Source organism: Peromyscus leucopus, chromosome 3 (genome assembly GCF_004664715.2).
Source record: "Peromyscus leucopus breed LL Stock chromosome 3, UCI_PerLeu_2.1, whole genome shotgun sequence".
Taxonomy (NCBI): Eukaryota; Metazoa; Chordata; class Mammalia; order Rodentia; family Cricetidae; genus Peromyscus; species Peromyscus leucopus.
The window spans coordinates 87,707,503-87,731,646 of record NC_051065.1 but is presented as its reverse complement, the minus strand read 5'-3'; the positions used below and the strand labels follow the sequence as shown (position 1 = coordinate 87,731,646).

The following is a 24,144-nucleotide window of genomic DNA, read 5'->3' as shown; positions in this document are numbered from 1 at the left end:
GGCTTAAATAAAGAGCCTGTGAACCCTGCTTCCCGGCTCAGGCTGCTGCAGCCGGCAAAGTGGAGGCCATCTCCCGCTCACAGGGGTGTCATGTCAGGCATGATTGTATATGCTAGTTTAAAAACACAATAGAAAGGCAACTCCTAGGGCGCGGTGTTGGGAAGACATCAAAACAGGAGAATCGATTGAGCCTTGGAGTTTGGGGCTAACCTGGACAACATGGTTCAGTGGTAGAACATGTAGTTACTGTGTGAGACTCTGGGTTCAGTCCCTGCCAGGGGACATGGTAGTAGAAGGCAGCTGAATGTGCTGGCTGGTGACTTTCTTTTTTGACCCACTTCTGGGTGCGTGGGTGTTCTTACTCTGTGACGAACACTCAGGACTTGTATATTTTATCACCTCAGTATGTGTATTTTATCTCAAAAAGAAATGATTTTGTGGTTGATGGTGGGAGATTTGTCATCTCAGCTGTCACCAAGAGAAAAAGAAGGCAACAGAAGAGTTGATCTGTCCATTTTGACTGATGTGGTTATAGTACAGAGTAAGGAAGGGGACTGGTCTGGTAATTTTACTTCCAAGTGTATACCCTTAAGAAGGTGTGTCAGGGCTGGGGCGTGTGGCTCAGTGGCTCAGGGATGCTTGTGTAGCTATATATTCCCAGCACCACATAAATGGCATGGTAGCCCACACCTGGAATCCCAGCACCCGGGAAGTGGTGGCAGAAGGATCAGAAATTCAACAGCATCTTTAACTACATAGGGATTTCAAATCTAGCCTACGCATGAGACCCTTTCTTGAACAAGAAAACCAAACAAGCAAACCCCAAAGATGTGTGCAAGGTTTCGTAGTATTAAGTAGGGGGAGGTTTGAAACAATTTAATGTTAGGTAGTAAATGGGGCACAACAAAATATGAAATGCTATTTAACCATTAAATGATACTATGTTTATTTACTAAAGCCACTTACAAAAAGTGTGGTATAATCCCATTTTAAAAACCCAAGGTGTATATTTTTCTTACTTATATATGCATAGGAAATAATCAGATATGGGTGACTCCTAGTTCCTTCAGGTTTTTTATTCCATAGCATCTGTTGCTTATATAATACTGTGAGAGGAAATTCACCCTGGGGCAGTAGTCTTGACAGTAAGCCTCTTTCCTCAAGCCTACCCTGCCTCATCCACACATCTGTCTTCCAGGGATGCCAAAGAGTGCTCTCCAAGGATTCTGTGTTTATAAAGTATAAACATGTCCGTGACCCCACGAGCACATCCCAGTCTAGATGTTTAGAAATGGGGGAGAGCCTGTCTACAGCTGCTCTGATGCACAAATCGTATTCGTAAAACCTCACCCTCTGTGGTGCAAGGGCTGAGGCAGTCACAGTTCCACAGGAATCTCACAGAGGCGGTCTTCAGCAACAGAGGGAGCTGTTTTCCAGGGCTGACTATACCCCTTGACTTGTAGGAGCTTGGACCGCCTTACAAGGAGCTCTGATGTTCAGGTGCATAAAGGTAGTCCTCCTCTCCTGACTGTGTGACGTCTGTGCTCATGGCCAGCGCTGAGCAGGTCACAGGTGACACTGCTCGCTCTCTTGTGGTTTGAGGCACACGCACACCACTACACAGCCTACACACTACGCAGGCACAGCCCTGAATAGAGAGCTCAGGGTACGGAGCAAGTTCCCCAGCTGGTGAGGGTTCCTCCAGCATGGGTTCTCTCCTGGCCCACAGATCCTGCCGTCCCTAGCTCTGACCTTCAGCCTCTTCTGTATAATGGGCAGACAGGGAATTTAGATCATCAAGTGGGTGCCGATCATCCCGTAACCCTGAGAACTCAGTAAGCTCTGCTGTTACAGTTTTCCACCCCATTCTGTGCACGCAACAACAGAGCTGCCACCCTTGTGTCCTGTAGACGTATGTGGTCTTGTTTTGTGTCAAAGTGAATTTATAAAGAAAAGAAACTGCTCCCACCCACCCCACCCCACTAAAATAATACAGAGAACAATATATAGGAAGGTGGGAAATACTGGAAAAGGAGGGCTTGATCTCTTGCATGAAGAGGTCTCTGGCGTCATCTTACACGAATTTCTCTGAAGGGCCGGGCTTGCCTCCTTGTCTGACCAGGGGCCTGAAAGAGAGGCAGGAGACTGACCATCACTGTAGCAAGAACCTCTTTAATGAGCCTTGGGTGGCGCACGCCTTTAATTCCAGCACTCCAGAGGCAGAGGCAGGCGGGTCTCTGTGTTGGAGCCCAACCTGGTCTGCATAGCATGTTCCAGGACAGCATCCGCTGCCCTCAGTTTTTAATGGCTCTGAGAACTTGTCCCTAGGGTGCCAGCAAGAATGGGTAAGTAACCCTTTTTTAAGCCTCGTGGTACCATTTAGGGGTATGCACTGCTCAGGAGAGGTTAGAGAACCTGCCTCAGGTCACACAACTATCAGGCAGCTGAAGCAGGATCTGAGCCCAGTTAGGCTTCCTAGAGCCTTCTGGAGTCTCAGGAAGGTGGGATATTGAGGTGAATTGTTTAAGAAACCAGGTGACTTATTCTTTTTTTTTTTTTTTTCCTCGAGACAGGGTTTCTCTGTGGTGCTTTGGTGCCTGTCCTGGATCTCGCTTTGTAGACCAGGCTGGCCTCAAACTCACAGAGATCCGCCTGGCTCTGCTTCCCGAGTGCTGGGATTAAAAGCGTGCGCCACCACCGCCCGGCGGTTACTTGATTCTGATCCCCACAACCCGAAATTGAGGATGCAAAAGGGTTAAGGCGCCATCCTCAGTCAAGCAGAGTGCTGAAGTTCAAAGTCCCTGAACTTGACGTCACACTAAAAGTGGGTGCCCCGAATGGCTCCTCCAAAACCTCCCTGCCTTTCAGCTCATACTCAAACGTGTGAGTTCTAGGAGGCAACCTTGGATAGCTCTGGGTTTCACGGCCAGGGCAGGCTTTTCTGTTTTACATTTCAAAATGAGAGTATTCAGAAAAAGTCAAGATAAGTGACTGTCTTGCCGAAGCAACCAAGTACACTCGATCATGAAAGCAAGGAAAACCCTTCACAGGCTTTTGTCTTGATGCCCTCAGCATACCACCTGCAACACAACCACACTGGATACTGTTACATCGCCTTGGTTTAAACGATGTCTAAGCTGCTAAAGGCAGATTCCAGCACGGAGATAGAAAACGTGCAAAATGTGAACCCGGATAGGAAATTTTAAATACGTCCATCTACTGGAAGGAAATGTATATAGTGGGTTGTATTTAGCACTCAGCCCCAGCCAGCCTGCTGACCCGGGAAGGTAAACTGAGTTTTAGATGGAAGTTGCAAAAGCCTGATATTTGTTGGCAGTATGACCTGAGACATATCACCAAAAGTCCTACGCCTCAGGTTCCTCCTCTGTAAAATGGAGGGCATAGTAACTACTTTAAAGATTGTTACAAAACCTGAAATGAAAAGAAAAACAAAACATACAGTTGTCCTTACTATCCAAGGAGGACTTCGATATTATCCCTGCTTGGGGTACCCATCTTGGAGAGCCAAATCTTTGGAGTTCCTTTTATATAAAATGGCATTTAGCCTGTACACGTTGCACTGCCACACAGATCATCTCCAGATGGCCTGTAATACCTAAAACTGTAAAATCTGTTTATTGTTTAGGGGGAAATGACCAAAAAGAAAGTTCATGACGGGCATGCCTTCTGATGATGTGGAACCCATGGGCATGGGGCATGAAGGGCTGACTGCATAAAGCAGGCAACTGGCACACTGAAACCTTGCTTTAAGAGGTCTGGCTTTGATCATCTGACTGTGATCCCATCTTTGCCCCTTCAGATGGGTTTCCTTATCTTGTAGCTGTGGTCTGAAAGTTGGGGGGCGATGATATCTGCAAGACAAGGCTGCGGCTGCTGTGTAGATTCAGACAAATTCTGAGTGGAACCCCTTTGTCCCATTGCCAAGCTGGGACAACACTTGTTAGATGATGCCACCTTTGGAAGGCAAGAGCAGTTAGATGCCACTCCCTGGGGTGCAGGGGCTGTTGGATGATGCCACTGCTGGGGGCAGGGGCTGTCCTAACATAAGGTCAAAGCAAAGTGAAAACTGAGATCTCTCTTAGATGCTGTAGTTAGTTTTCTGATCATTTCAGAATGACTGAGCTGGAATTGGGTGGGGCAGACATTTGAGCTACCAGAGAGCTAACTGCCTTTGCTTCTGGTCCTTTTATCCCCTAAACCCTGACAGGAATTCAAGGCCCTGTGCTTTCACAGAAAAATTAGGAACTGGGGGCATTGTTTATTATATTTTAGTAATAAAACATGGCTTTCTCTTTAAAAAAAAAATGGACCAATCAAGAGGATAAGTAGAGAGGTGTCTTGATACACCTCCAAAACACCCATATGGAATCATCTAGAACAAGAGGAGGACCCCATGTACTCCCGGAGCTATGCTGGGTTGGAGGGGAATTTTATTTTATTTTATTTTTTTGATGGTGGTAGAGGAGGTGAGCTAGACAGAACAGGATTTCCAGAAAGTCCCAGTGCTCTCCCACCAAGCCCTTTGTGGGCCTTCCTTTTCTCAGGAATGAATTCCAATACCTTACCTGCCTTCTTCTTCTCCTTGTTTAGGGACTGGCTGACTCTTCCCTGCCACCAGGACTTCACTGTCACGACCTCTTTCTGAGTAGGAGTCCCCAACCACCTGCCACTGGTCAGCCAGAACCACTGGGACCATGGCTGCCCAGGGTGAGCAGGCTGCCCGGGTGAGCAGGCTGCCCAGGGTGAGCAGGCTGCCCGGGTGAGCAGGCTGCCCGGGGTGAGCAGGCTGCCCGGGGTGAGCAGGCTGCCCGGGTGAGCAGGCTGCCCAGGGGTGAGCAGGCTGCCCGGGTGAGCAGGCTGCCCTGGGTGAGCAGGCTGCCCAGGGGTGAGCAGGCTGCCCAGGGTGAGCAGGCTGCCCAGGGTGAGCAGGCTGTCCAGGGTGAGCAGGCTGCCCCGGTGAGCAGGCTGCCCCGGTGAGCAGGCTGCCCCGGTGAGCAGGCTGTCCCGGTGAGCAGGCTGCCCGGGGTGAGCAGGCTGCCCCGGTGAGCAGGCTGCCCCGGTGAGCAGGCTGCCCCGGTGAGCAGGCCCAGAGTTCAGAAAAGTACTCACCTGGGACATTTGCAAACACGCCTTCGGTTCCCTAGACAAGGAAGAAGGGCGAGTGAATGAGTGCCCTCTTGCAGTTTCTAGATGCCCTTTCAAGAGCGTTCTCTACTCTGGTCTTTTGAGGATCATAACTCCTCAGAGTTGGAGTGAACACTACTTTGCCAACCCTGTCCTCAAGCTTCAGTTAAAAAAAAAAATCTTAAATTTGGTTTGGTGGCCTATGCCTGTAGTCCTGGCACTCCCAAATGGAAAGAGGCCGAAGGATCAGATCAGAAGTTTGGGGTTATCCTAGGCTACATAACTAGTTTTAAGCTAGCCTAGTCAACATGAAACCCTGTCTCCAGGCGGAGGGGGTTGGGGAACACAGGACGACAACAGCATTTTAAGTGTAGATGTGAGCGAAGCTGGGAATCTGTAACCAGGCTGGCACAGGACTCAAGAGGAGCGAGTGGTTTGTGGGGGTGGAATTAAGGGTAACTCTCAAGCCAGCCACGGTTTTGACCCAGCTTTCTTGGGGCCAGGTCTCAGGGCCACAGCCGCCCCCTCCCTGGAGGGTTTATGCACTCCCTGGCTGCGCTAGCTGCTGGCTTAGCTGCTTCTGGCGGTCCTGGAGTAGGGTTCTCAGAGGGTGGAAGGAGCAGCGGGGTGGCCTGCCTGTCTCCTGCCTCCAGGAAAGCGGCACCGGTCCTGCAGGGCAGCTGCCCCCCCTCCCCCCAAGCCTGAACTTCATCTCCCACAAGGGCGGTCAGGGCGAGCACAAAGCACTTGAGTGGGGTAGGCTCCTCCCCGCGGCGACTCCCCAGGACTTACTGTGGCAGCAGATGAGAGTGATGACCAGGGACAGCAGAAGGACCCCGCAGATTCCGGCTAAGGGTGCCCAGATGAAGATATTACAGTCGAAGTCCAATCCGCTCTTCTTCACTGACAAGGTCCGAGTGGGTGGCATTTAGAGACCCTCGGGGACAGTCCCCCGCCCCCGGCCCCAGCTCTGCTCCCCGCCCAGGTCTCCCTCCAGGATCAGGATTTGCCTTGGCAAGCAGCCTCCCAGGTTGTCTGCCCACCCCGATCACGGACCCTGAGAGCGTCTAACCTGAAACGCCCGCCCCGGGCCGGCAAGCTTCTGGTCGCTGGGACCGGGATGTCCCGGTAGTGGGCACTGGTGTGGGTAGTCGCGCCACTGGCGTGGTGGGCTTCTCTGCAGGAGCAACAGGATGCCTGAGGGTTAGGATGTGGTGGTGGATGCACTGGTGCCCCAAACTCTTCCCGCTTAGCTTTTACCCAAGAAGACGCCCCCTCCTGGCTTTTTTTTTTTTTTTTTAGCGAGAAAGACGGGACCCCTGGACAAGTGCCGGGCCACTCCCGCTGCTCGCAAGTGTAACCTTGGGCCTAGGACGCCTGGACCAGATCCCCGCAGCGCAGCAGCCGCGGCCCTCCGCCACCAAACGCTTTAGTCAATATCCGGCTCTAACGCCCCTCCCCCAGCCAACAAGGACAGGGCAGTACACATATTCAAACTCCATCCCAGATACCGGGGTATTAAGAGTCACCTCCAATCCCGCCTGGCACCTCAGCCTCAGTTTTCTGGTCTGTGAAATAGGGACGGTGTGAAAGTAGCCCCCCCCCAGGGGTCCCCAAGAGATTTAAGAGGAGGACGTCTGCGTGTGAAACGTGTTCAGATGTGACCCCCCCCAACACCCAGGGGAAGAGACCTGCGCGCCCAGACCTGGCAGAAAGACCGGCACGAGAGGACTGAAGTACACCACTGAGTTGCTTGTGACAGAGCAGAAATAGTAGCCTTGGTTTTCCTCGCTGAACTTGCTCAGGGTGAGGGTGTACTCGTCACCATTCTTCTCGCCAGAGATCTGATTTGAATATAGGTTGTCATTCGATTTTTTCCGGGTCGAAGAGAGATAGATGAGGAAGGTGGGTGCAAGTCCGTCGCCCCGCTTCTGGAAGAGCCAAGAGCATCCTTGCGAAGTGGACAACAGCACTTTGCATATCAGCTTCACGTTCTCGCCACGTTCCGCCACCACATTCGGAGGCGACATTTGAAAGGATTTCGAACCCTGGAGCCCAGCGAAGGCGTCTGCGGGGGGCCAGGTAAGGAGGCTGAGTCTGGAGTCCCCACACCCTCGATGTATTCCAGCCCTGCCCTCCCCGGGGTCACCAACTCACTCAGCAGCAGGGTCAGCGAGAGAAAGCAGGTCACCCGCGAGGCCATGGTATGCTCCCACCAGCAGCTTAGGTCAAGCTAGGGCGCTAAGGGAGGGGCCCAGGAACGGGGGGGGGCCGTGGTGGGTGAGGAAACTGGGCCCTGCTGCAGACTGAGGATATGATGTCATCCGAAGCCCCCACTGAAGAAACTGTTAGCCTCCTTTTTGCGGTTATCACCTTCCAGGGGCGAGGGAGCTCAGAGAACTGAGCCTTGCAGAGCAGCCTGGGGGCAGCTGAAAACTGAGGTTGGGGGAAGAGAAAACGCTTGGAAAGCGGTCCTTGGGGATTGTTCTATTGCAAGAATGGCAGAAAAGGGGAAGGAGAAAGATCAAATCTTTCTTTCTTTCTTCTTCTTTTTTTTTTTTTTTTTTTTTTTTTTTTTTTTTTTTTTTTTTTTTTTTTTTTTTTTTTTTTCGAGACAGGGTTTCTCTGTGTAGTTTTGGAGCCTTTCCTGGAACTCACTCTGTAGCCCAGGCTGGCCTCGAACTCACAGAGATCCGCCTGCCTCTGCCTCCGAGGTGCTGGGATTAAAGGCGTGCTCCACCATCGCCCGGCAAGATCAAATCTTAAAATAATAAAATAAAACGGGAGTGACAGGAAGGAAGGGAGAAGAGTGCCCACTCTTCTCCTTTTTCTTTTGGATAGGGTCTTGGGTAGCCTAAGCTGGCCTCAAACTCACTTCGTGGCAAAGGCTGGCCTTGAACTCTAGATCCTCCTGTTCTCCCGCTTCTTTTGCTCTCAATAGCGTCTCTTACGCTGCTTTGTGCCCCTTCCCACCTCCGTCTGATGAGGATCGGAGGTTGAGATGGAAAGAGGAAGGATCAGACACACAGCCATCCCAGCAAAGCAGACCGGAGACATTAACCAGAAGGGCTTTGCGCCTTCCACCAAGGAGACTTCCACGTGGGTGGTTCAGCTAGAGCCTTGGGTGGCACTCAGCTACTGGCAATATCCTTCCCTGGCTTCCCTCCCAGGGGACGAAACTCAGCTCAGTCGCCTCCCTTCTGAGAGCCTTGGCAGCCTTGGCCTCCATACCTAACTCCCTCTAATGGGATGATCCAGCCACACACTGTGACCATCATTCTTGTCCTGGGGATCTGACAATATCACCCCGCGACCTGCATAGCGGGATGAAAACAACCCCCTGACTTGGTTGCCGACTAGCCCTTGGCTTTTCCACGTCCTTGCAGCCGCAGCCTCACAGACAGACAGATGTTTCCTTCACTGCATACATACTCCTCTGTGTTTTCAAGCCCTGGCTGCTCTCTGCCTGGCAAATGCCAGGACCCGTGCTGTCTGCCTTGGACCTCCTTTTCCTCCCGCTCTACTCAAAGGCAAGCCAGCGAGCATGCGCGTACATAAGTGCGTGGCGTGTGAGTGTCCTGGGTGAATCTTGCGTGCAGTTGCTTACTCTTTTCTGTCCCGAGCACACGGGCACCTCATTCTTTCTTCCCCTCGGTGATGTGCTTTCCTCTCAGTTTCCCAGGGTTTCCACTTAGTGGCGTTTTCCCACTTCGAGTCCCACACAGAGTGCACCTCTGCTGCCACTGTTCGACTATAGCTTGAGGCAAGTCACCTGGCATTCTCTGCCACACACTTGAGCTTGCACTCCTTTGAAGAGGTTTGCTCTCCTGTTGTCTCTGTTTGAAGACAAGATCTCAACTCCGTAGCCTAGGCTGGCCTGGAACTTACTATGCAGTCCAAGTAGGCCCTGGGTTCATGGTAACCTGACTGCTTCGGTCTCCGGGGTGCTGGGATTGCAGGCTTGGGCCACCGGCTCAGTATGGCTGACTTATGCAGACAAGTGTTGGATGAGCTTCAAGAGCCTGGGCTTCAGCGCTCCCCGCTCTTAGAACATCGAAATGCTCACTCTGACATGAGCATTTTATGTTCAGAGCTGTTGACGGCATCACTTTATGTATTTTGTTATTATTGTGTGTGATGTGTATGATGGGGGGAATGCGTGGCACACATGCCCCAGCATGAATGTGGATGGAAGTCAGGACACGTTTGTGGCGTGGGTTCTCTCCTTCCACTTTTACATCCGGGGACTGAATTCGGGTCACCAGGCTCTCACGGCAAGCACAATACCTACTGAACCACCACATCGGCTCTAAAGTGGCTTTTCGAATGACAAGAGTAATATATTCTTGAAACAATGTTAGACAAGGGGCTGGGGAGACGGCTCAGTGGGTGAAGTATTTGCTGTGGGAGCCTGAGGAGCTGAGTTCGAATCCCCAGAGCCCATGCAATTCCATTGCCAGGAGGAAGGGACCGGGATGCCCGAAGCAAGCAGGCTAACTAGACTTGCTCTGGCAGTGAGTGAGCTCTGGGTTCAACTGAGAGACTCTGTCTCGTACCATGAGGTGGAGAGCAATGAAATACACCAGCGTTGGGCCTCCACACACTCCTGAACATACTTGGACATGTGCACCTGTAACCCCACACTTGTGCACCCCCACACAGGCACGGATGCATGCATATCACACACACACACACACACACACACACACACACAACTGTAAATTTTAAAATGTCAGACAATACAAGAATGAGTGCAGAGAAAGGCCTCTATCTCATCTCTCCTCACTGCCCCCCAGTTCTCCAGTCGAAACCACTGGAGCAGCTGGCTGGGTCTCTCAGATGTCGTCTGCGCAGGTGTTCGTTCCTCATTTCAAATCACGTATTTCAAGGGTCGCGTTACGAATATACGTGTATTTTCAATTTTCTTACTTGAGAATAGGAGAAAGAAACTCTCCAGGCTGGTAGTTGTAGACCTACCTCATTCTTTTACACGGATGCATTCCACATGTCTGTTTCAAAATTTAGTTTACTGGTGGGTGTTTAGGGAGTTTCCCATTTTAAGTAGTTACTGTGCCAGCAAGGCTGCTGCATAAATATATTATGCCTGTAACATTTTATCGTTGAAATTATAAAATTCACACAACACTTTCAATTTTAAAGAAATATATATAAATATATATATATAGAAATATATATATAAAGAAATATATATATATAAAGAAAAAAATATATATTTAGTATGTGTACCATCATGTACCTCAGCACTATAGGTCAGAGGACAAGTACTGGGGTCAGTTTTCTCCTCCTACTGTGTGGGTCCCAGGGATTGAACTCAGGTTGGCGGGGTTGGCAGCAAGCACCTTTACCCTCGTTGCTATCCCACTGGCGCCTCACATAAGAGGACGAGGACGCCTTCAAACAAGAGGATGAGGGAGTCAGAGGAGGCAAAGCCTTTGTAATGGCCAACACGTGCATGCTCATCCTGTGTCTGTGAGTGTATGTGTGCATGTGTAGTGTGTATGTATATGTGTATAGTGTGCATGTGTATGCACATACAGTGTATATGTGTGCGTATATAGTTGTGTGCCTATGGTGTGTGTGTGTGTGTGTGTGTGTGCGTGCGTGCGTGCGTGCGTGTGTGTGTGTGTGTGTGTGTGTGTGTGTGTGCTTCTCTTAACTTACATGAATGAGGGCAGCAAGGAAACAGGTAGGTTCTGACCACCCACACAACCAATCTTGTTTTAGATGATAGTTTTCTATTTCGCTTGGTCACTGCTCCTCCTACAGGAGGATGTTCCCAGGACCCTGGGGGCCAACGGGGACAGTCAGAAGAATAAGAAAGAGGGTGGAAAAGATACTTTTCAGATGAGAGCCGCAGTCAACCTTCAGTTATGCGGATCTTCAGAGCCAGATCCCCGAATAGGATGATGGATGGATTTGAGGGGATAATAGCCATTCCATTTCAAGCTCTCAGAAGTGAGCAGCTGTAGCTGACTTAGGAGCCTTCAAGTCCTGCAGCTAAGAAAACTGTCAGCCACGAGGGTGCCATTGCCCTTTGCACAGAGCCCCATGGGGGGTGAGGGGAATGCCAAGGCAACATGTCAAACCCACCAAAGAGCTTCTGTGACCCCAAGAATATTTTTCACAGAAGTCGGTGGGTTCTCAAATGTTAACCACAGCGACATCCGCCCTGTAGCATGCGGCAGAGCTGATATGACTGCATCGTTCCAAGATGCTTGTTCTCTGTAGCCCAGGCGTGCAGAGAGCTGGAGTTGGGCCTGTCCATCACAGCATCTGATCTCCTGTACCCATCCTGTGATATGTGGCACAAAGAACAATGACTGTACTCTGTCACGCAAGTGTCTTGTTCTGTTTGTAAAGGACAAGTTCTCACTATATAGCCCTGGCTTGCCTGGAACTCACTCACTATGTAGACCAAGCTAGCCTCAAACTTTCAGAGCTCTGCCTGACTCTGCCTCACCAGTGCTGGGATTAAAGATATGCACCACCATGGCTGGACCTTTATTTCTTAAGATGTGAAAGACAGAATTGATAGTAGTAGCCCTTGTGCTGGTTTGAGTGAGAATGATCCCATGGCTCATTTCTTTGAATACTTGGTCACCCACCAGTGGAACTGTTTGAGAAGGATTAGGAGGTGTGGTTTTGTTGGAGAAGGTGTGTCACTGGGGACAAGCTTTGACATTTCAAAAGACTTTCCAGTGTGTCCTTTTCTCTACTTCCTCCTTGTGGATCAGGATGTGAGCTCTCAGTTACTGCTCCAGCACAAGTCTGCCTGCCCACCACCATGCTTCCCACCATGATGGTGATGGATATCTAGCCCTCTGGAATTTTAATCCCCAAACAAGCGCTTCCTTAGATAAGTTGCCCTGGTCATAGTGTTTTATCATAGCAACAGAAAAGTAACTGAAGCACCTTTAAGTGAGCTTTGTCCTTATGTTTTTAAAACATGGGAGTGAAATAATTTTAACCATGGAAGTCTGATTTACAGCAGTGGAAAAGATATCTGTGGTTACCCTTCATCAGGACTCTGTGCCACAGAAAGCACAGACATCTCGGAACCTGTGATTCTGAAGTGGCCCGCTGCTCTCCTCATCAGCTCAGGTCTGCAGAGACGGCACAGGAAACGCTGGGGTTATCAGGACCTCGTTGTAGCTCAGTCACAAATACCTGGCAGCAGGTCCTGCGGTGTCTAGAAGACACTGTGTCAGCAGACTTTGACTCTTCCCTTCTTCCATGACTTCCCCTGAGCCTCGGCGGATGGGGAGTGGTGCAGAGGTCCCAGTGATGGCTGGGCACTCCCCAGACACTTATTCTCAGCGCTTTGACTGTTTGTGAGTCTCCCTATTAACCACTGTCCACTGTATTAGCTTCTCAGATTAGGGTTGAGAGCTGTATTACTCTGCACATTCATTTTTCTTCACAGCTGGATAAGATTTCATTGTGTAAGTGTACCGCCATTCATCAGTGCAGGGACATCTGAGCTGTTTCCAAGTCTTAGCAATTCTGAACAGAGCGTCGATAGCATGGAGAAGCAAGTGTCTCCACAGGAGGATATGTCATCCTTTGGGGAAATTCCCAGGAGTAGTACAGCTGGCTGGGATGGCTGATCTTGGCTGTCAATTTGACTACATCTGGAGTTAACTAAACCCAAGCAGCTGGGCACACCTGTGAGGGATTTTTCTTGGTTGGATTTCTTGAGGTGGAAGAGCCATTCTAAACCTGGGCCACACCTTCTGGTGCGGCACACATTTTAAAAAGGGTATGGGAGAAGGAAGCTTTTGCCTTTTGCCTGCTTGCCCTCGCTTTACTGGCAAGTTCGTCTATTCTGTCCCTGAGCCATCCCGTCAATGGTGTTAAAACCTGCTTCTTCAGGATTCCGACGTGGTCTGAAAATTCACCACTCCCTAGGTCTTCCCTGGGACTCCAGCACCAGATTGGGACTGCTGAGACATCAGTCTCATAGACTGACCACTGGCAGATCCTTGGCCTTCCTGTCATGGAACAGCTATTGTTGGGCTACTCGGACCACGGGCTATACACCACTGTAATAAGTCGTGTGTGTGTGTGTGTGTGTGTGTGTGTGTGTGTGTGTGTGTGTGTATACATATGTATATGTGTATATGTATACATATACACACACATACACAGCACACACACATATACACACTATTGTTAGAATGAATATATGTATGTATGTGTGTGTGTGTGTGTGCGCGCGCACACACACACACACACACACATATTCATTCTAACAATTGTTCCTTTGGAGACCCTTGATTAATACTTGCATTGGGTCTAATAGCTGTTCTATCTCTCGCCTTTAGAGGGATCGTCTCACTGATTTCCATACTACCTCTCCCAGTTCCCACTCTACCGACCGTTCCCCTTCCCCTTTCCCACACCCTAGCTGGCATTTGTGGTCATTAATTTTAGCCATTCTAACTGGGGTAAGAGAAAATCTCCAAGTGGTTTCAATTTATGTTCCCCTAATGGCTAAAAAAAAAATTTTTTTTTGACATTTCCATTTCTTCTTTTGAGAACCCTGTTTGGTTTCATGAACTCACAGCAGCTGTGGCTGCTTGTGCAAGGCCTGGAGGTGACCCCGTCAGTGAACAACATGGCATGGAGGGCCTGGGCTACCGAGGCCCCCCTAGTGCAGGAGCTATGGATCCTAGGGGAGGGAGAGGCAGATTTCTTTAGGAGCGTCATCCCTGGTAGATGGGTCACGCTCCCATGGGTGGCCCCACAGCCATGTGCATATGGGCAGCATTAATTAGACCTAGTGAGTTATCAAAAAAAAGAAAAGAGAGTACATGAAGTTTTGAGGAGGGATGGGGGATCTGGGAGGAGCTGGAGGGTGAATGTGGTGGTGATAATATCAAAATAACATTGCAGATGTGTATGATTTCTCAAAGAATAAACAAAAATATTATATTAAAAACAGATGTCTGTCAAGGACTCATGGTGTAAGCTCAGTGGTAGAGTACTAAACTTGTCTTAGCAGGGTTTCTATTGCTGTGGAGAGACACCATGGCCATGGCAACTCTTAAGAAGGAAGACATTTAATTGAGTGATTGACAGTTTCAGAAGTTTAGTCCATTATCGTCATGGCGGGACAAGGCAGCATGCAGGCAGACATGGTGCTAGAGAAGGAGCTACATCTTGATCCCACAGGCAATGGGAAGTGAACTATCACACTGGGCATGGCTTGAGTATGTATGAGACCTCAAAGCCCACCCCCACAGTGACACACTTCCTCCAACAAAGCCACACCTCTACTAGTGCCTCTCCCTATGAGCTTATGGAAAGTTTAAACTACCACAATACCCAAAATACAATGTATCCATGTAACATGGATACATATACACTCATATACATATACATGCACACAATGCATATATGCATACACATACACATGCATACATATATTATACACACACATATATATTTACATGCATGCATGCATACATATAAACATACATAATAAAAAGAACAATCTCACTTCTTTCATTTTTATGTTCCTGTACTTGGAACACCCCCACCTCAAGTACAACTAGGTTGCTTTTTGGATCTTTGTGATGGTTTCTGAAATGATCAACCTATTTTTATTCTGGTCTTATCCAGTAAAAATTTCATCCTGGTAGCTCAGGGCTTCCCATGGTCCCTCGGAAAATGTTGGCTGGTCCTGTATGTTGCCTGTGAGGCCCTGAAACACTTGTCCCCATGGCCCCATCTCCTCCTCCCGCCTGGTTGATGTCTTCACTTCTAGGTTTGGTCTCCATTCCTCAGTGGAGAATCTGCTCCTTTCTGCTTCATGCCATCGATTGTTCTATTATTCTTTGCTTGCAAACTCTTCTGCAAGACTCAGCTCAAGCAGTATATCGTGGCACACAACTATAATTCTAGCATGTTAAAAGTAGCAGCAGGAGAATCAGGAGTTTAGTCATCCTCAGCTACTAGCAAGTTCACAGCCAGCCTGGGCTGTATGAAAACCCATCTCAACAAAACAAGACAAAATAAAACAAAGACCCAGACTGGAAAGGAAGCTTTCCTTTTGGAATTATCCTCTCTCTGTATCCCCAATTCCAAGCAATAAAGACCACGCATGTCCTCTGTGTCACCTGGACCTTGAGCATACCTGGACATGCCAACCAGACCCACCACCCCTTGAAGAAGAGACCTGGTTGTGTTCACATTTATCCCAGAGTGCCACACCTGGTCTTCAAGAGGTATTTATTTGGAGGCTGGTGGTGAGATGGCTGAGAAAGTGAAGATGCTTGCTGCCAAACCTGATGATCTGAGTGTGCTCCCTGGGACCCACAAGTTGTCCTCTGACCTTTACATACATGCCATGTGTAGGAGCACCTGCCTTAGCCTGATGACCTGAATCTGATTCCTGGAGCCCAGAGTAACAGGAGAGAGCCAATTCTAGAAGTTGTCCTGTTGACCTCAATATGTGTATCCTGGCAAATGGGCGCACATGGGCACACACACACACACACACACACACACACACACACACACACACACAAATAAACTAAGTGAAATTTGATGATGGACTACTATTATGCTTGCCTCTTTTTTCCTCTTGCAAAAAACTTGGCAAAAGTCAAAAAGACTAGTGAGTTGTAACAAAGCAACTGTTTACACGCAAGACTAAGATTTTCAGTGCTTACCCCACACGGCAAACAAAGAGGAAAACCATAGATGCTGAACTCAGTCTCATTGCGGTGGTAATGATTTCCTATTGAGATCTACCAAAGTCATTAAGAGCTGAATGCTTTCCCCGGTTATGTTTAAGATGGAGCTTTTTATTGTGAGGTGATTATGCAATGGCATTCAGTTATAAGGAGCAACGCAAGAGAGCCCATGCCTCTCATCCACCGTCCCCTAACATCATCATCCTAAATAATTCTAATGAGATACTGAAGGTTCCTTGGCTTCAAATTTTTATTGGCTGGGTGTGGTGGGTCACATCTTTAATCTCAGCGCTGGGGGGACAGAGGCAGGCACATCTTGATGAATTTGAGGCTAGCCTGGGCTACATAATGAGACCCATCTCAAAAAATAGGGACAGGGAGAAGGCTCAGCAGTCAAGAGCACTTGTTCTTCCAAAGGACCAGGTTTGGTTCCCAGAACCCATGTAGGGAGACTCATAATGACCTGTAACTCCAGGGCATCCTTTGCCTTCTTCTGGACTCCTTGGGCATGTCCACAGGTGACAAAGATACACATAGGCACACATGTACAGGAAAATAAATAAATGTTAATAAATCAAATGTACTGATTTCTAAGTTAGCATGCAAACTAATGGGTTTTCTTATGGCATTTTCACACTTCATGTCATTAGACTTTGCTCTTTCCCCATCTTCTCCCATGTCCCCTGCCACCCTGCCGCTGGTCCCTTCCTCTCTCCACAGTATCCCTTTCTGCTTTCATGTCACATAATACACGAAAATAGACTTCTGCAGAGGAGGTGAGGTGCAATTCTTCTGTTCAGAGCTGGACATGGTGGTGCACACCTGTAAATCCAGCACTTGGGAGGCTGAGGCAGGAGGATCAGTTCAAGGGCATCCTTCATATTTGAGTTTGAATCTAACATGAGGTACATGAGACTCTCTCTAAAAAAAAATTTAAAAAATCTTATATTCAAGGAGAGAAAAGGAGTAATGAAAATTTCCCCAAAGTTAACTTAGTCTTCTGTCTTTATAATGGATGGTGGTTGAGGTAGGAATGGCATGCTGCTTGTAGGCTACAAGGTTGCTCTTGTGGTTTCATTTTAAAATAACAATATTTACATTGGGAATAGGTTCCTTTTGATGATGAGAAGCCACTGATGTCAAGTTAAAAACAAGTCATTATTGTGACATCATTCACAAGAGCTAAACCGTGAAAGCACCGTCCACGCACAGGTAAACAGACGAGCAGGAGACGGCATATGCACACACAGTGAAATACAGTTCAGGGAGCTGGAGAAATGGCCAGGCAGTTTCCGAGCCCCCGTGGGGCGGCTCACAACCATCTGGAACTCCAGGTTCTGGGGATCATCCTCTTCTTGCCCCCAAGGGCACCAGGCAAGTTTGTGGTGCACATACATACATTCAGGAAAATACTCATTCACATAAAATAAAAACAATACTGTTCGGCTTTCAGAAGGGAGGGTTTCCAGAAGTGTGTGTCAATGTGGATGAACCTTAAAAACGTCTTGTTAAGTGAAACGACCTACTCACGAGAGGCCAGTTCCTTATGACTCCGGTGTGGTCAACATCAGGTGGAAAATAGGATGGTAGCTGCTGGAGAGGGTGTGGGGTGGGAAGTCACTGTTCAATGGAGTTTCATTTTTGCAAGATGAGAAGAGCTTCTGAGAAGGCTGCGGTCATCTGCATAACAGTGTGAGTCTGTTTGCTCCTTAACCGTCCAAGTTCAAAACGAAGACCTTATCTTGCCTTAATAACTTTTTAAATGAATAAATGGTTGTATAAGCTTTTAAGTTTGAGGTAAAGGGAATATAAAAATAATAGGGTTCTACAGCAACCACCACTCTTCAGCCATTTTTTTTTTTTTGACAGATCTTTAAGGCTGGTTCTGTTTTTTTGTTTGTTTGTTTGTTTTAACTATTACAATCAACACTGTAAGCAACATCCCTGCATGTATTATGTAGAGTTCAAATATAAAGTTTTCTCAGGCTGGGGATGTAGCTAAGTGGGTAGGGTTGCTTGCCTGGGACACATGAATCCTTCCTTAAGTTTGTTCCTTAGCATCACATGAACTGAGTATAACAGGGCATGCCTGTAATCCCAGGACCGGAGAGATGAAGCGGGAAGACCAGAAGTTCAAGGCCATCCTTGACTACATAGAAAGCTCAAGATCAGCCTGGACTGCATGAAATTTCATCCTAACTGGGGGCGGGCAGGGTGGGGGGGGCGATTTCTTGGAGTTATAGAGATGGCTCAGGCCTCTTGCAGAGAGTTCAACTCCCAGCACCCACATCAAGTGGCTTACAACTGCCCGTAAATCAAGCTCCAGGGGATCCATGCTCTTCGCGGGCACCAGAATATGCACAAGTGCACTTGAATGCACACACACACACACACACACACACACACACACACACACACAAACACACACCTCTTTTTTTTAAAAATATATTTCTCTGGGTGTTGGGTTGGAAAATGAGTGAATGACTTGAGGATCGTATCAACCTGGAGAAGAACACCTTGCCTGAAACTTTTCTTCCCCTCCGGTACCTGTAGGTAAGTTTCTCTCCAAAGCAAGTGGTGTTAGTTAGCACCCAGGTGAGTTGTGGATGAATACTGTATCAACACACTTCGCAATGCTCAGTCTCTCAGTTCTGTGATATTGGTACACTAGCTAAAACACTCTGATCAGAAGAAACTTGAAGAGGAAAACATTTATTTGGCTTATATTTCCAGGTCACAGTATGACAGAGGAAAGTCAGGCCAGGGACGTGAAGCAGAAACCATGGAGGAGTGCTGCTTGAAGGTTTGCTCCCAGCCCTATGTTCTGATAACTTGCTTATACAGCCTAGATAACCCCTGGCTAGGGCTGGTGCTGCCCATGGTGGGCTGGGCCCTCACACACCAATCATCAATCAAGACAATGCCCCATAGATGTGCCCATGGGCTAATCTGATGGAGGTCATTCCTCAATTCTGGGTCCCTCTTTCCAGGTGACCCCAGGTTGTGTTGACAGCTGAAGCTGGCCACACAGTCGATATTTCACAGTCGGAACTTGTGCCTCCCCAGTTTGTGAGTATATTGCCACTTGCCGATTGGTAACCCAGCCTTCCTCTTCTCAAAACACCTCTCTGAATCCTTTGCCCACCCATTGCTTGAAGGAATCTCAACATGATTGCAGGAGCTGAGGAACCTTCATGTACTGGATGTGGATTTGAATAGGGATACACCTTCCATATTCAAATCTCTTAAAATAAAAATTTGGTGGGTTTTTTGTTTGTTTGTTTATTTGTTTTTGTTTTTAAATTTTCTTACTCTGTAGCCCAGGTTGTCCCGGAACTTGCATGGTGTTGAGATGACAAGCCCGTCCCCCCATGCCCAGCTAAAAGAGGTGTTTGACTGGTTGTCAGTGAATCTGATTTCTTTCCTGCCAAGTGTTCCACTAATTACCATAACCGAACGAGTCTTCAGCTTTCCTTTTATTGATTGGAGGGTCCTGAACTCTTCCAACAACAGCTCAGGCTAAACACTAGGAAGAGACGTCCTTCCCACACCCCTTGTTTGTAATCTTTCTTCTTGTTGTGTGGGAGGGAATTCATCATCTTGAAACAGTTTACTCTAAATAGAAACGTGCAAAAGTCAGTGGAAACTTGATTCTTTTTACCCAAGAAGGCAGTTAGCAACCTCAGTTCAATCGTAAATTGTTTCCCTTTCTCGCTCTAGGAACCCGGACTTCATTATTGGTGAGAGCCAAACCCGCCTGACTTTCTAAAGGGATCTGAGCAGTCTGAGACCCCTGAGGTGAGCTGTGTAACACAGAGGATGCAGGGATGGGAACATGGGAGAGGTGGACCCTGCTTCTACTACTCACCAGAGCCAATGGGTCTAACTCCTGCAGTTGGGAACAACACATGGAGTGTTTCTTCTTTGGAAGACGGGGAGAGAGGGAGTTAGAAATGAAAGGACTCTGAGGAGAATGAAGAAGAGGAAGGAGCAGAAGCTTTGCCCTCTCCCCCTTCCGGTGGTCCTTCCTCTTTTGGTTGGGGTGGAGGGAGGGCCTTTCTTGGGAAGCTCTACTCAGTGTTTCCCGGTTTAGCTTCTGCATTTTTTACGCAGTCTTTCGGGATGTCTCTGCAAGTGTCCAGAGTCGGAGCCACGACCTAGAGTCTCCCCATTGCTCCATGCTCAGCTTCTCAAGTGCGTCATGCCGAGATGTGGATGTTTGCAGCTGGCAGATTCTGTGCTGGTCACTCATGTGATTTCGGTCTTGTGCACTTAAGGGGCACCAGAACAACAGCCGCTAGAGAACACGTGATGACACAGGAGATGAGCCTGGGTACCAGAGTCAGAATCAAAAGAAACAGTGTAGACTGAATCTGGGTGGAGTCAAGAAAGGGCAAGTGGCCAGCCAACCAGGCCGAAGGTAGGGATCTTGGCTTCCAAGTACCTAGCATGATGGCTGGAGAGATGAGATAGGATTACAACAGCCAGGCTTGCAGGTTCATCTCTGGTCTCTGGACTAGACTTGGCAGGGTCTGGAATGCCCACCGCGGTTGATGCAGGACCTGATCTCCTCTCCCCTATGGCACATGGATTCGTTTGTCTGCTCACAGAAAGCCCCAGAGCAGAGTCCCAGCACTTCCCCCCACTGCTGCCCCAGGGAACGGTGGTCTCTGTACCAGTCAGGTTTGGGCAGGTTTGCAGCTGTGCTCTGCGGGTAGAGCTTAGCATGCTGCGGGTAGAGCTTAGCTTAGCATGCTGCGGGTAGAGCTTAGCTTAGCATGCTGCGGGTAGAGCTTAACATGCTGCGGGTAGAGCTTAGCTTAGCATGCCGCCGCCGGTAGAGCTTAGCTTAGCATGCTGCGGGTAGAGTTTAGCTTAGCATGTCGCGGGTAGAGCTTAGCTTAGCATGCCGCCGCCGGTAGAGCTTAGCTTAGCATGCTGCGGGTAGAGCTTAGCTTAGCATGCCGCGGGTAGAGCTTAGCATGCAGCAGGGAGGCAGAAACCCGGACTTCAGAGTGGCGCGGAGGTTGGGGGGTGCACACCACCTGATTGGGTTCGGAGATTAGAGGGTCTAGAATGCGGAGTCAGGGGTGAACTCAGAGAAGATGCAGGCCAACATTTTGAGGCACAGTATCTAAAATAGCCTGCGCTGGCCTTGAATTCTCTATGTAGCCGAGGTTCGCTGTGAACTCCTGATCCTCTGGCTTGATCAAGTGCTGAGATGATATGCATGTGCCACCATGCCCTGCTCCAACATTCCTCCTTTTAAGGAGACAGGAAGGAGTGATGCTGTAGCACAGTGATAAAGGGGAAGGACACAGAGGACACAAAAGCCCAGGAAAAATGAGTATTCTACCAAGTCACCCAGACTGGGAACAGTAAACAGTCCTGTCGGTGTCTACCATGCTGGTCACCAGCCTTGAATTAAAGCGGCGTCAGCCCTGCAGGGGGCAGTGTTGAATTAGTATTGGCAATTTGGAACGGGGGTGGGGGGTGGGGAAGAGATTGGGAAGTAGAATTCCCGTCACCCAACTACAAGCAAAACAAACAAACAACAACAACAACAACAACAAAAAACGAGACCTGTGTTGGCACAAATTGGATTCTGAAAAAGAGGGTGTGAAATTGATGGGGTAGGGACATGGGGGCCGATCTGAGAGGAGTTAAGGGAAGGAGTGTGTGTGTGGGGGGGTGAGTGAATATACGAGTTTCCAGACTGCTTTAGAAAACTTCTTATTTCACCTTTGTGGCCAGAATCTCACAGGGGTAATTGAGTACAATTTCATTAATTTTGCTCATTAATTAATGAGGTGGGCATTCAGGTCCTATCTACATTTCTGTTATGATACAGTGATTTTTGAAATAGTCTGCAATTTCCATTTTTGTTAGTTATTCTAAGAGTTATTAAAATAAGTTTTTAATACCCAAGTGAATAGATTTCCCCTCCTGTTAGGTCCAAAGCAGCCCCCCAAAGGGGCAGAGCTGGCGACCATGTCCCAAACAGAAGGACTCTGGCTGGGAAACAGAAGCCTAAAGGCATTTTTCTCTTTACCAGAAAGCAGATCTCATAAGGTAGGTTTCTGTTTACCAGAAAGCAGATCTCATAAGGTAGGTTTCTGTTTACCAGGAACCTTCCTTCATCTGCCCTTAAAGGTCCAACTACCTTGGGCAAGGGCGTCTAGTTCTGGGTCAATCAGAATGGTTTGCATCAGCTCAAAAAACCCACCCTGTGGGCTGCCTATAAAGCCTGCCATCTTGCTTTTCTGCCATCTTGCTTTTCTCTGTTCCCCTCCCCCATCGTCTTGGCAGTCCCATCCCCAGTAAACTTTTCTTTCTACCCATGGCTTCACTTTGTCCTCACTTACACTTCCTTTCATACATCATTTTATTTCCTTGCAGTCTGAGGTTGTAACCATATTTGTGCTTTTGGGAATCTGAGGTTTTTGATTGATGACTAATTTTGCAAATAACTTTAGGCATAGTTTTGCATGAGTGACTGGGCATGAAATCTTGTACATTGGAACAAACGTATATCTCCTATGATTTTTAACTGCTTATTTATTTACCTCTATGTGCAAACACCCACGTGAAAGTCAGAGGATCCCTCATGGGAGTCGGTTCTCAATCTACCAAGCCTGTAAAGCTGAGGATCTTACTGGCCCCATGCTCTTCGTTTTATTTATTGGAGCTGAGAAAGATATAAGCTTTCTTAATAAACATGTGTCGTTTCCAAGCCAGGATATTGAAATACTTTCCTTGTGGGACTAGAACACTCAGTGGGCGGAGAGTCCAAATCTGTTCACTTCAGGATCAAGAAACCAAAAAGCTCTTTTTCTTCTAACTTATCCTTAGACGAGAAACCCACAAACTGACTTAGCCATTGTGATGTGCCCAGCGGAGAGCAGGTGCGTGCAGGATGGAAAGGGCCTTCTTCCTGTCTTCGTAGGGCTCTGACTTAGTCACCTGCCCTGCTGTTCCGACACCTGGTAAAGGCTCCTTAAGGAAAGGTGGGTTTTGTTTTTTGATTTTTTTTTTTTTTTTTTTTTTTTTTTTTTTTTTAGGTTTTTCGAGACAGGGTTTCTCTGTGTAGCTTTGCGCCTTTCCTGGATCTCGCTCGTCAGACCAGGCTGGCCTCGAACTCACAGAGATCCGCCTGCCTCTGCCTCCCGAGTGCTGGGATTAAAGGCGTGCCCCACCACCGTACACCCAGTTTGAGGGCACAGTCTATCACTGTGGGGGAAGCCGAGCCCTGGGAGCCGGAAGGAGTCTGCGGTAGGAGGCAGAGAGAGAGAGGGGACATGGTGCCCAGTTCACTTCTTTTTACTCAGTTCTGGACCTTGGTGCACATTTAGAGTGCGTCTCCTCTCCTCAGCCAGATCTCTTTGGAAATACCCTGTGGTGGTATTGTGTTCCCCGAAATATTGTGCACCCTAATAAACTTATCTGGGGTCAGAGACAGAACAGCCACAATATTAAACATAGAGGGTAGACAGTGGTAGCACACACCTTTAATCCTAGCATTCCAGAGGCAGACATCCATGTGTTCAAGGATACAGCCAGGCATGGTGACTCATCGCGCCTTTAATCCCAGGGAGTGGTGGTAGAAAGCAGAAGGGTATATGAGGCGTGAAGACCATATTTGGCTGGTTAAGCTTTTAGCTAGTTAAGTTTCAGGCTTTCGAGCAGCAATTCAGATGAGACCCATTCTGGATGAGGACTCAGAGGCCTCCAGCCTGAGGAAACAGGATCAGCTGAGGAACTGGTGAGGTGAGGTAGCTGTGGCTTGTTCTGCTTCTCTGATCTTCCAGCCTCACCCCAATAACTGGCCTCAGGTTTGATTTTATTAATAAGACTCTCTAAGATTCCTGCTACAATACCCTCAGTCACCACACCTAGAGGTCTGGTGACTGCCGGGTCATACTCAATTTTAATATCACGCTTAATCAAGGTGAATTTCGGTGTGGACTGTGCGGAGATGGTCCCTGCTATTTGGATTCAAGATTATTTCACCTGGGGCTGATGGTGCCATCCCACTCCAAGGGAGGCCAAGGCAGCAGGATGGCGAGTTGAAGGCCTGCCTGTGTTGTAGAGTGAGCTCAGAACCAGCTTGGACAACTCAGCAAAAGGTTTGTCTCAAAACCTAACACAAGGACTCAAGAACGAGTCTGGGGAGCTGGAGAGGGGCTCCGTGGTGAAGAACACTCTAGCTGCTTTTCCAGAGGACTTGAGTTCCATTCCCAGGACCACATGGCAGCTCAAGGGGTTCCAGTACCCTTCC

At 48.4% G+C, this 24,144-nt stretch overlaps 1 protein-coding gene and 1 long non-coding RNA gene across 3 annotated transcripts; one reads left to right on the top strand and one right to left on the bottom strand.

Annotated features, from left to right (window-relative positions):
- Nucleotides 1-921: 921 nt before the first annotated feature.
- On the bottom strand, nt 922-7,592 carry Cd8a (CD8a molecule). The gene is made up of 6 exons (XM_028860222.2): nt 7,303-7,592; nt 6,851-7,213; nt 6,218-6,322; nt 5,938-6,048; nt 5,131-5,161; nt 922-2,126 (listed from the first exon to the last, which is right to left on the bottom strand). Exons 1-6 carry the CDS (start codon nt 7,346-7,348, stop codon nt 2,075-2,077), a joined length of 708 nt encoding a protein of 235 aa, XP_028716055.1. The 5' UTR covers nt 7,349-7,592; the 3' UTR covers nt 922-2,074.
- LOC114685582 lies at nt 7,141-24,144 on the top strand. Of its 2 annotated transcripts, XR_005091105.1 has the most exons (5): nt 7,141-7,227; nt 18,600-18,669; nt 19,587-19,664; nt 22,719-22,873; nt 23,815-24,144. It is a non-coding gene; the product is annotated as an uncharacterized LOC114685582 (long non-coding RNA). The 2 variants fall into 2 exon arrangements; XR_003733478.2 differs by having other exon boundaries at nt 19,587-22,873.